This window comes from Ruditapes philippinarum, unplaced genomic scaffold, assembly GCF_026571515.1.
Source record: "Ruditapes philippinarum isolate M1 unplaced genomic scaffold, ASM2657151v2 ctg20790_1_1_1_1, whole genome shotgun sequence".
NCBI lineage: Eukaryota > Metazoa > Mollusca > Bivalvia > Venerida > Veneridae > Ruditapes > Ruditapes philippinarum.
The window spans coordinates 1-13039 of NW_026861877.1; the positions used below are offsets into that span (position 1 = coordinate 1).

General features: G+C 33.0%; 1 protein-coding gene across 1 annotated transcript; it reads left to right on the forward strand.

The window, feature by feature from the left end:
* Positions 1–5846: 5846 nt before the first annotated feature.
* Positions 5847–12863, forward strand: LOC132717220 (sodium-coupled monocarboxylate transporter 2-like). The gene is made up of 8 exons (XM_060700650.1): positions 5847–6912; positions 7111–7179; positions 7553–7604; positions 8290–8357; positions 8678–8758; positions 9327–9400; positions 11345–11482; positions 12040–12863. Exons 1-8 carry the CDS (start codon positions 6577–6579, stop codon positions 12182–12184), a joined length of 963 nt encoding a protein of 320 aa, XP_060556633.1. The 5' UTR covers positions 5847–6576; the 3' UTR covers positions 12185–12863.
* The last annotated feature ends 176 nt before the right edge of the window (positions 12864–13039 follow it).

Below are 13039 nucleotides of genomic sequence, written 5' to 3' on the forward strand. Positions count from 1 at the left end.
TACGAATCATATCAACATAGGATCTCAAAAAACAGAAAATGGCCTTGCACTCACAAACCAAGATATTGAAGTTGAAAATTAGATTCTTTGAAAAGGGGCAACTTTATATTAATGTTTTATAAATTTAATAGGCGTTGAAAATATCGAAGCTTATCTAACAGCCTAACAGAACTTATTAGATATATCATTTGTATAAGAAAGTCTTATAAAGTAATACACTTCTAAACATATTCAGAATTGTTGAAAGTTACTCTGAGTAATTGATGACATTGCACATTCTTGAATAGTTATATATTGCACTTTGTTGATTGTACTAGACAGACAAAATTCTATGAATGGAATTATATTTTAAACTGCAAATTGTATTGCAATTATTATTGCATTGTAACCTATTTGTAAACACCGTAGATTTTAAAAAATAAAAATAAAGATCAAATGTGTTCAGTACTTCTTATTGTATTTTTCTTGTTCTTGTTTTACTACGTTGAGACACATTTCTTACAACAAAAAACAGTTACTGCGCTACAACTTGGAGCTAGAATTTGAATAGCAGTTCAAACAGAAATAATAAGTAACGTATGACATATATAATTTAAGCTACATTCCTTTGAAACAAGACTGGTCTAGCTTAGGAAACCACTGCACTTTATTGACTATTCTAGAGCTTAGGCTCCATGTTTGATCATCGGACCATAACCACTCGGAACATTGGAACGAACATTTTAGAATCTTGAAAAGACGAACAAGGCATCCTTGAGAGTGAAGGCATTGTTGTGTTTGCACATTATTAGCGTGTTCGTTTTTTAATGTTAAACATTTTCAAACTATGTCATGCTGAATTCATCCAATGATTTTATAACCAGACAGTCACGTCAATTGAACAGCTGCTTCGCAACACTTTCAATTTGCCGTTGTTTTTCTTTCTTTCTTTTTTTTTTTGGAGTTCATAAGGAATTTCGTTTTTCAATCTTGGTTACCGTATAAATGGTTTCTTCTTCGGGCTCCAAATTCTGCAGTTTTACAAAAGCACACTATTAGAAACATCATTTAGTTAAGCCTAAGGAGGTCGATAAGTGACAAAACATTTATAAGACCCTCCTCCCCCCCCCCCATAATTAAAATGCCAAAGATAAAACACGATTTATTTTCTTTATATCATTTATAGGTCATTCGCACAAAACAACAATCAGTTAAAAACCTTCTATGAATTGATTAATAAAAAATTCCTGCTATGTTTATCCCTTCTTAATTAAAATTATGATAATTAATTAGGACATACTTTATCTAACCTTATGAAAACATTTACATGTGAAATAAATATGTTTCTTTTTTAAAAGAAGGCAGGGTATCACCTACTTAATTAGTCTCATTGATGAAATCGAAAAAGGGAGTACTTGATAGTGATGTCCGTCCGTCTGGACCACGCCTTACATAGGTCATTGTCATATGATAAATTATTTCGACTTTAGATTATGCCCCCAACCTTCCTTCTAAAATCTGTGTCCGCCTCTGAACCCTAAATAAATTTCAGTTACGATTCATATATATTTATATATATATAATCTTTATTCACAAAAGGTTACAAACCCATGAGTGTCATGGTATACAATCAATCATTTTATAATAAATATAGGTCAATGGTGACATATAACAATGACATATAACAGTCTCTAAAAGTCATGTTATATTTTAGTTTTAGGTACACATTTTATGTAACAATTCCTTAATACAATTAATTATGTTGCATGCATATAGCCTTTAAACACTAAAAAATAACTAGACCTATCACTGAAGGTGATTAATACCCCCACCAGCAACTTTGACTTTTTGAAATAAAAGTAGTCTGAACATAAACTATCAACTGTGTACAAAGAAATATTTCAATTAATTGTAATAGCAACTGGGGTCTCAAAATAAGCTTGCTATACACCAAGTTTGATTACAATATCTCATTCCTAATTCTAGTTACTGTCCGGAAACCATTTTTCTATTTTTAGTTACACTGTAACGGTAACATTGACCCTAGGGGATCCAAATGCAGTACAAACCCAGGTCTTCATATAAGCTTCCTATACCCCAAATTAGATTACAATATCTCATTCATAACTATAGTTATTGTCCGAAAACCATCTTTCTATATTTCATAACCGTGACATTGACGTTGACCCCAGGGGGCCCAAATGCAACACAAACCAAGGTCTTCATATAAGCTTGCTATACACCAAGTTTGATAACAATATCTCATTCATAACTCTAGTTATTGTCCGGAAACCATTTTTCTATTTTTAGTAACACTGTAACGGTGAACTTAACCCTAGGGGGTCCAAATGCAATACCAACCCAGGTCTTCATATAAGCTTCCTTAAAATTAGATTACAATATCTCATTCCTAACTCTAGTTATTGCCCAAAAACCATTTTTCTAATTTTCCTTACTGTGACCTTGACCCCAGGGGGCCCAAATGCAATACCAACCCAGGTCTTCATATAAGCTTGCTATACGCCAAGTTTGATAACAATATCTCATTCCTAACTCTAGTTATTGTCCGGAAACCATTTTTCTATTTTTAGTAACGGTGACCTCGACCTTGACCCCAGGTGGCCCAAATGCAGTACCAACCCAGGTCTTCATATATGCTTGCTATACGCCAGGTTTGATAACAATATCTCATTCCTAACTCTAGTTATTGTCCGGAAACCATTTTTCTATTTTTAGTAATGGTGACATTGACCTTGACCCCAGGGGGTTCAAATGCAATACTCTAGTTATCGTCCGGAAACCATGATGGGGACCGACCGACCGACGGACCAACCGACCGACAAGCTGACTCCTATATACCCCCCCCCCCTAAACTTCGTTCGTGGGGGTATAAACATAAGATAAATTGCATTATGGTTAACCGGAAGAAACTTAATACTTCACAATACCACCTGAACTTGTGATTAAATACATTACAATCACATATAAATATGTATGTTTTACTAGAAGAAACTTAATATTGCATAATATAACCTTAAAATCAAATACACATGTGCATTGCACTTACATATAAAATGTATATTTTTAAGTATTGAATGATTAAATAAAATAGGTTTATAAATATATCCTTGTAAAAATGACGTTGTAGGAGAAAAGTGTGAATGAAAATATTTTTAAGAAAAGTAAATCGGTGTACGGATTTAAAAAGCTTTATGAATAAAAGTAGACAGTTTTCTGATCATAGACGTCGATTAGTTTGACATAAATTCGATAAATTTAGGTATGTTTGGTCTTTTCCAGTAGTACTTTGGTAAATACTTAGTACTTATTTCTCAATATAAAGTACATTCTAATAAAAAATGGTATTCATCCTCGAGTTTGTTACATATTATACATTTTCTTTCATTTCTAGGAATTTTGTTTGATTTATGCCATCTCCCTGTTTCGATTAATAACCTATGTGCTGAAACTCTAAATCTTGTTAATGCTATTCTAAATTTCTGAATATTAATTTGTTCAAGATACAATTTACAATTAAAGTTTGACAAAAAGAATGTAAAGGGAAGCTCTTGATGAATTGCGTAGAGATTCTGTCCAGTTTTGCATTTAGCTTTCTTTAAGTCTCTGTTTTACAGAGTTCAAAAATGAAATTTCATTTCCCACTCCATGATTAACCCAAACATAATAAAACCCTAGTATCTGAAGTAATTGTTTAATTGAATTAGCCCAACATTTATAATTTGGTTTTTGTTCTATATTAAAGATCATCATATTGTAAACCTTTTTAATGTACAAATGTTGTTCCGATTTCAATATTTTAAACCAAAATTTTAAGATTCGTATCATTCTAAGCTGTATTAATTGTTCTCTGCCTAATTCTCCATAAACGAAGTTAATTAGAGTTTGTAGCCTTACTCCTAATTTCAAATTTTAAATGTATATTTTCTATCTTTTTTGCTTCCATGAAACCCCATACCTCGCATCCATATTCAAATGAACGTTACTGTTTTAACAATACATATTCGATTCTTTCAATTCAACAAACACTTTTTATGTATTTAATACCTTCATACAAAAATCGTGGGTAGTTCATGTGCCACTAATGAATTAAAATATAAGCGTTAAACTTACAAAACATGAATCAAAACCTCAATGATTATGATTTTCATTTGACCTATTTTATGTTATAATATTGGCAAAGCTCAGATACATAGGTATGATACATCATAAACATTCCATGGTTTAGTACTTAGCTTATAGTACGTATCCGTTTTATATGAATGCATGTATACTTGTATACTACCCAAAATTTGATAGGAGTAGCTTTATTAATACATGTAGATTATTTTAATGAAATAATGACCTGACCAGGAGATATTAATTTAAAACCTGTTCATGGCTTGATATCCACAGGAAAAATGATATCGATACGCAAAAAAAAAAAAATAAAGATCAACAAGGCAAAGGCATCGTTCACAAGACGCGGCCCCCCGACCCACCCAAGTAGGGCACCCAGAAGGCAAAGCGTGCGCCAACGGCATGTATCTTCGTGTACACATCCGTTATATTTATTTCATAGCTAGCATAGGGTAGGGCTTATTTACGAATAAAGACGGCGTCTTGACGCCGAGAAGATGAATAAGGCCACATGGATGCTTGAGGTTTGGCGTTCCCAATAGCATGTAATAGGTCACCTTGGGGTGTCCCAGAGCATGTTGCATGATGTGTAACGGTTTCGAACTCCCGGAAATGTCAAGCATAGAAATGGAGTTGGTCGTGAGAGGGTCATCCCTCGATGTTAAGACCTTTTTATTATTAGCATGCAGAAAAAATGAACTTTATATCGTTCAAAACGGCACATTGACGACTGCACAATACATGTACATCAATGAGATCTTAGATGTGTATGTCCGCCAATTCCACAACTAAGCATTTAAAGGATTATTAGCATTAAGAGAAGGCGATACCGAGCAGAAATTCAAACAAGCGGACACCACACGCGAGACTTAACGAAATTCAGTCACCCTACTTATATTTTTTTAAAAAGCCTCATTTTATACCTTAGAACAAATTTTCAGGATCACAGCAAATATTTAAACGTTTAAACTTATGTAAGAAATAATCGCAATCTTACATACTTTAGTGTAGTATATACATATTATACATATACTATATCAAAGCTTATCATATGTAAATTACAAAGTATTGTTCGCCGCCTGAGAGTACTTTTTAAACATTTCATCATAGCTAGCATTAAGAATGTCAGATGGGTAACATCAATAGTAGATTTAGAAACATGTTCTCGAATTAAATGTTGGGCTATACATTTATTTAGAAGTAGTATCGTCAAGACATTATATATCTGTGTAATATTCCATACCATTTTAAGTTTATTCATGATTTCATTCCAAACAATTGTCCAAACAAGATAAAATGTACAACGTCCTCGTTTGTATTTAAACATGGTCATTTGTTAAATATTTCATTTATAATACAAAAACAGATATTCACGTTATTTGCTAGTCACGGCATGTACAAAAGCATTTACAGTTTGCGTACATTGAATGACTTGGATTTTATTTGCTTGGAGTAGGTGTAATCCTTTGTTGAAAGTACAATAGTGATCACGTGCTACATTGATAAACAGCTGTTATGTTGTTATTATGAAAGCATATGTACAGTCCGATACTGTTAAAGTAGCACAACATAAGCGTTATATAAATCCAGACATCTGGACCGGAAAAAAAAATTTCCTGCTACCGTTAAGTAATACACTTGTTCTACTTTATAGTTTTTAAGGTCAATTATGAATTGCATAAATTGCTGAATTATTAATGTGACATTCATAAATGGAATACGCATATACAAGGGTGGATAACGGGAATATTTTTATTTTGATATTATTTTTTTGATGTTTTGGACATCAAATAGATGTAGGTTTATACCGTAGCCTAAAAAACTGTAATTTTGGCCGTAGTGACTTAATATTTGCAGAATTGGCGGTTACTACAAATCCGCAAAAGTTTGTCTCCGCGAAAATGCCGACGTTGTGAAAAACGCGAAATATTGTATCCGCGAACATGTCTAGGAATATAGTATTCAGTAACATTTAGAATTAATTTATGACTTCACATATGACTAAATATATTTATATAGCATGTAAATAGTGAAATGAAATGCTCCCATAATTTCAATCAATCAGTTATTACTAATATGGATGTTTAATATTTTTACTAATACAAACCAGTCTATTTTAATGATGGTTAAAAGCACCTAAAAAGCGAGTTTTACAACTTTGTGCATGAAAGATCTTATTTAAAGAGGCTACATATGGGAGTTTACGATTTAAATGAATAAAATGATGTAGCATTACATTTTTAAAGTTTCGGTCACTGATATTCTTCATTTTAAATGAAAAACGAAAGATTATACCGACTTTGATAAATTAATATATTATACAGTGATATAATTAAAATATTAACCTATTTAACCGTCCACAGTATAAATTACTGAAAAGCCAAAGAGCGCCCCACGCCTCGTCGTATATGTGATAGTTTTCAGTTGATATCTATTTGTCAATTTGGTAATAGAGAAAGAATGAAGCGGTTAGAATTTCACGTTGCGGACTACGTTGTTATGCTATTTTTCTTAGCAATATCTTCTGCAATAGGTATTTATTATGGCTTTTTCAAAAAACAAAGGACTACAGAGGAATATATTCTTGGTAACAGACAAATACATCTTGTTCCTGTCGCTCTGTCTTTGGCAGTTACCTTCCAATCTGCATCATCTATAATTGGATTACCAAGTGAAGTATATTTATATAACATTATGGTGTTCTATATAACATTTGGAATTATGCTCGCGAATTTCGTGCAGGCATTTATCATTGTACCGTTGATACATCCGTTAAGATTGACCAGCGCTTATGAGGTAATGTTTTCACTTTCTCTTTCTTTGCTTATTCCTGTTAGCATTTTGGTATTTGAATTATACGGATGAAATTTTCTTTATGTAAAAACATTTAATAAGGAATTGTCTGGAATAGGCGATTAAATGTGTAAAAATATTTTTAAAGGTAGGATGCAAAGTTCTTTACGTTTTTGTATATATATTTCGTAATATTTACAGTATCTATTGCGTCGTTTCAAGTCTAGAGGTGTCCAGCTGCTTGGCATGACCATGGGTATGCTGCAAACGGTAGGCTCATTATTTTCTAGCAGTACTTTAGATACATTCATAAGAAATAAGAATAAGATATATATGTATAATATGAGAAATAAGGGCGACATTCAAAAAACGCATCAGTAACAAATATCTCAGCAAGCCACCAAACATTTGATACATTCCGGTAGTGTGTTCAGATTAAAGTTTAATTTTCATTGATCATTCAATGCTGATAATAAAGTTAGGAAATAAGATATATTAGAAACTGAATTAGAAATATGTAAGAAAAATGAAATGATATGAGCTTAAAGTTATGAATATCCATATAACTCAGTATTTTTTCCACTTTTTGTCTTTTAAAAGTTGTCTTTTATTCACTGTACCATGCATATATTATTTTATTCAGCTTCTTTATGTTAGTGTTGTGCTGTATTCTCCAGCTCTAGCACTTGAGGCAGGTAAAACCTTTAATTGTTTGCCCCTTTTTTAATTAATTTTGATTGACATTTTAATAATGATATTGATCCAATATGATAAACAAGATCAACAAGGAAAGCCGGCGTTCAATAAACGCACCCCCATATGACCCAGCAACAAGAACCAGTGGCAAGGAGCCCAGGCGGACCCCAAACAAAAAACAGGGCAGGGCAAAGACAAAGGGCAAAGGTTTGCATTTGAGCTTTTCAAACACAAAGTTATTAGCTTCACAAAGCTCATGTCATTTGTCAGGTTCAAAGCATTTAAAAACAGTTAATAAATGAAAAACGAGCGATATGTGCAGGTATTTGCTGTAATTTCACTGCTTATACGCCTCAATAAACACGTCCGTCTGATTGAAATCAGAATCGTAAACAAGATTCTCATTTGTAAATAATCATTATGTTATAAACAGTTTTAAAGGAGTTTTAAGAATTATCGTTTTATTATAGCTAACACCTTTTAAAATGATAAATTATCGTTAAATTGCAAATCATTTCAATACAACGATCTTTACTTTAAAGCTTAAATATTTGAATAATCAAATAGATCTAAAATGTTTTAATATTATAAAGAAATGCTAAAATATCGGTTTGTTTAACGAAATAAAATATTGTTTACCGGATGTGCTCTGTCTATGCATAGTATCTGATATGTCCATTGCAGTTGCAGGGATCCCAATCTGGTTATCGATTGTATTAATAGGGTGTATAGGGACTGTTTATACATCCATTGTAAGTCTTTTATTGATTAATTAGAATAAGCTAGAAAATTTGCTGCATTTAAAATTGTTACCTTGAAGTTTAACTATTTTTCATAATTGTTTCAACCATAATTGAATCGTAAGCAGCATAGTGTCATTTTGTCAAAGAGAACACTTGATGAATAATATATGTTAACAAAAAAGAGACGGAGCATTGCGTTTCTCTCTTCGTAATATTGCAAACTGACCAAACGTGGCAAATTGACGTTAGCATATTTAAGCAAAACGATAGTTCAATGTAACTTCAAGCCTAAAATAGCACTATTGCATTTAAAAGTACATTGTTTTTAGGGTGGTATGCGAACAGTGATATGGACGGACGTATTTCAGTTTGTGATGCTGTATGGGGGTATAACTGTCATACTCGTGCTTGTAAGTTTCATTTATTTATCGTCTACAATGTGTGTTTATAATTTGCAACGTTAAATTAAAATACTTTTGGAAAGGGGAAATCCTTTTGGAGCAATGGAACAAACAAACTGTTGAAACAATTAAAATGTCGCAAAGTCGGTTTATTTGCGTGTGTTTGTGAGGGTTGATAGAGTGCAACATCTCTTGAACGCGTGTTCATTTCCTGAGTTTATTTCCTTTGAGTTTTAGTTGTTGTTGCTGATATGTTGTTTTTGCAGATAAACCGTAAAAATATATGTCTTGTCGTGATGACCGCCGTATGAACACATCTGCGAATGTTTCTAAATTCATGTATAAATGTTGAATACTGTTAAGCCTATTCTAGGGACGTGAACGGTAGTTTGCAATTACCACTTACGTCAATGAACTTGTTTTTCTTTCCTCAGGGATTTTTTTCTCTATTCTATAAGAATTAATTTCTTTTTAAGGAAAATCAAATTCAATACAAGAATGAAAAAATCTAATGATATTCAGAAGACAAAACATGTATAAAATATGAGTGTTAATGGATTCGGTTTTGATTTTTCAGGGCGTGTCTAAGATAGGGAGTTTCTCGCATGTTTATGAGCTGTCGATGAAAGGCGATCGCCTGAAATTTGATGAGTATTAACATACACTATTTCATATTGTTAAAAGTGCACACTTTTGTTCAACACCAGCCTAACAATGTAATTTAAAGATAATGTTGCGCATGGATTGTGCAAATTGCTGGTAACGCCAAAAAAGCCAAAAAAACTGAAGTAGTCAGTAAAAGTGGCTAAGTTTCCCCCTCCCCCCAAGGGAATAGTTCGCAGGTTATACTTTTGGTTTTGCTATGTACCGCAGCATAACAACGCTGCTGCATTAGAATTTTCTTTGCGGACTTTATCAGATTGATGCTGAAATGTGATGATGCACCGTATAGATAGAAGTGATCTTCTTCGGGCAGTGTGAGCTTCAAATTAGAAATTAAGATGCTGTTCGATAAAGCCGATTTTATGGAATGCAAATCAAGCATTATAAATCGTTGTTTATGTAATGACTGCCAAAAACTCTCCTTACCATGATTTTAATCAACACGCTAAGCAAAACCTGTTATCTCTTCCATTGAATATGGAATAAAATTTAACTAAAGAGTCAGTTTTTCTTTAAAGCTCTATGCAATTTTACACCAGTATTAGCATTTAATGACACATTGTTGTTTACTCTGTAAGAAAGGAACATTCGGGTACGTTAAAAGTTCTGGTCCTCTTAGTTCACATTTGCTCTTTGGGCTCAGTTGAGTTAACATTTTTCAGGAACTACTGTTTCAATCATCAGTGCCATCAGATTGGGCACTTTCAATAGGAGGACTCAGATGACTATTACTGGGTCATTATGGGCGTCTTTCTTTTATTGATTTAGTTTTTAGGCACATGTTGTTTGTTACAACTTTAATCCATTCCAAGGTTCTTTGACTTGAAACCAATTCCTAGTAATTCTCCGGCCATTTGTTGAACGGTCTAGTGGTAAAATTACCACTTAATGCATTCGCCCTCTTGTTATGAACTTACCATGGCAATTTCTGCTGCTACATGTATTTAAAATATACAATCACTAAAGTGTCTAAAAATACAAAAAGAACAAGCTGTGCGCTCTGCTACGCCATGAACTCCTCTATGCCTCATGGGGACGGTTTTTTAGTGAGGACAGTTTTGAATAACATCAAATAAAAAGGAAGTTGTGAAAAATGTCAATGACACAAACTAACAAAAACACAAATTTCGAATGACAATGTCAAGGACCATAACACTGTCATTAATATACATTTGTATGTGTGTGCACATCTCCACATGCATGTGAAAGTTGGCATCGTCACGGTCATCAAAGTCAAAGGCATGTCCATTTTAGAACTTAATTTATCTAACTTCCTATTTAATGATAAGTTAATACCCTTTATGCGGCAAAATATTGCACCCCATATTCGCAATATTTGGTTTATATGTGATGTATTGCCTCCTTGTTTATTTGTTGAATACCTCAGTATGAAAATTCGGTCACGTGTATGAGGCAGCAGTTAACGGTATTCCGTAGTTTTATGCGACATTACAATGCGTGGCTCGCCCAACGCTGATGGCGACGAAGTATTATATGTACTTTGTGTGATAAGCAGGGAAGCTGAATGATGTAATGTTAAACAAAGAAAATTGGATCATAACTTATTTTGGATAGAAAATGTAAATAATGTTATACTTTTACCGTTTTTATTTCTTTCTTTTTTATCACGACAACTTCCGGATATTTGCCGGTTTGCTATCGCAGCATTGTTGCAATAACTCATGTGATATTGTGACATGATTTTATGTCGTCGATCTATTTTTGAAATGGAAAAGTAAATTTAAAGCTACATTACTAGAATGTGTAATGCTTAGAACCATATTGTATAATATTGTTTGATTGCATTGATGCATCGTTTTCTCTTCATGCAATGGACACTTATCGGTAAACGAATATGTGTAATTCCTTTTCATGCCAGAACTCTTCTTAAAGGAAAATTATATATATAACAATACAATCATTTTCGTTTAGGACTGACCCCGACCCTCGGATTCGTCATTCTGTCTGGGGATGTGTTATAGGTGGTATGTTTAACTGGCTGCCTAACTGTTGTAACCAATCTGCAATTCAAAGGATATCCTCTGTACAAACAAAGAAGCATGCTCGAATGTAGGTATTCTGATCTTAAATGTGAAATCCCACCGTAACTCAACAATTTGTTACTCAAAGTAACATAAAATTTAATGTACTCATTATAGCATAACCCATAGTATCATAACACTTATTGAACTCATTGTAACATAACACTAAATCTACCCTATTGCCACATAACACTTAACGTACTCATCTTACATATTACTTAAAATACTCATCGTTACATTTCATGCAATGTACGCATTGTAACATAACACTAAATGAAATCATATAACCTAATGTTTAACGTACTCGTCGTAACGTAACACTTAGTAGTGCGTTCTCATCGTAGTATAATACTTATTGTACTCATCATAAAAAACTTTTTTTATTTCATCGTTTAACCTGCAAATATCATCTAGTTCTTTGACGATAACATTTATCAATTTGCGTTGCTGTTTATTTGTTTCCAAATGCATTCATTTAAATGATTTTCTTGGCTTAGATATATGTTATACTTTGTTGATGTTTCAGGTATACATGCATGTTTTGTTTATTTTATGAATATTATTTTTTCGTCATTTTATATTTAGTGCCACACTTCTGAACATTCCGCTTGATTTTATATTTACATCTATCCTGATTCTGACTGGACTTGTTTTGTACGCCTACTTTGTTACACAAGCTTGCGATCCGTTGGAAAGTGACAAAATTTCAAATCCAAATCAGGTGAGTTAATTAAAACCATGTTTGCTGATGTATATAAGACTTATTTAGCACAATAGATTGTTAAACATACGTCTCAGTGTACTCGTATGTACTGGTAAAATATTCTCTATGTTTTCTGTATATTCTGTATGAATTATTTCAACAGTGTGACTTTGTGAAATTTTAAAAGAAATTATATCGGAAGGTTTTGTTGTCGTTTTTGAGTTGTTGCTTTTTCAGTGTCAATTGATAATACGTATACACTATACGTATATCTATGGTGTCAAGTTGCGGTCATTTTAAAAGAGCGAGAATTATTATCATATTATCACGTATTATCATAACTTGTCGCGGGCAAAATACAAACACACGATAATTCATGCCGAAATCGTACAAAAAATGTTGCGGGGGCTTATATACCTTGATATTTTATAACAGTTGTTGGAAACAGCATGGAACATTTTGACTCCAGTGGTCTTTGACACTTCATTTTATCCCTCGTTTGTATATAAAAAGTCAAGGACCAGAAATAAATCCGCGACATTTTTGCAAGTGTTGTAGAATTCTACAAAAGCCATGGCCGCGACATTTTGTTCCTTATCAGAGGTCTAATAAAATATCGGGCGAGTAATAGCAAAAATCAGCCCTCTTTTTGCCGACATAAAAAGTCGAGGCTTCATGCTCAAATTCGACTTTTTACGAGGTATGCATCACATCGCGGATTATAAAGGCCGCAATCTGCTACATAAAATAGGCATATGTTTGCGTGGCTTAGTCTTCTATGTAGACATAAAATGTCGGACTCGACTTTTTACGACAGAAGTGTGACAGAAAATCTTGAGAGTTCTATAAGCGGCGACATTTATACAATTTAGACATAAAAAT

Coding starts and splice junctions, on each gene's coding strand:
- LOC132717220 (XM_060700650.1), top strand. CDS start 6,577: ATGAAGCGGTTAGAATTTCACGTTGCGGACTACGTTGTTATGCTATTT. Junction 7,180..7,552: donor CCATGGGTATGCTGCAAACG/GTAGGCTCATTA, acceptor TATTTTATTCAG/CTTCTTTATGTTAGTGTTGT. Junction 9,401..11,344: donor GATCGCCTGAAATTTGATGA/GTATTAACATAC, acceptor ATTTTCGTTTAG/GACTGACCCCGACCCTCGGA.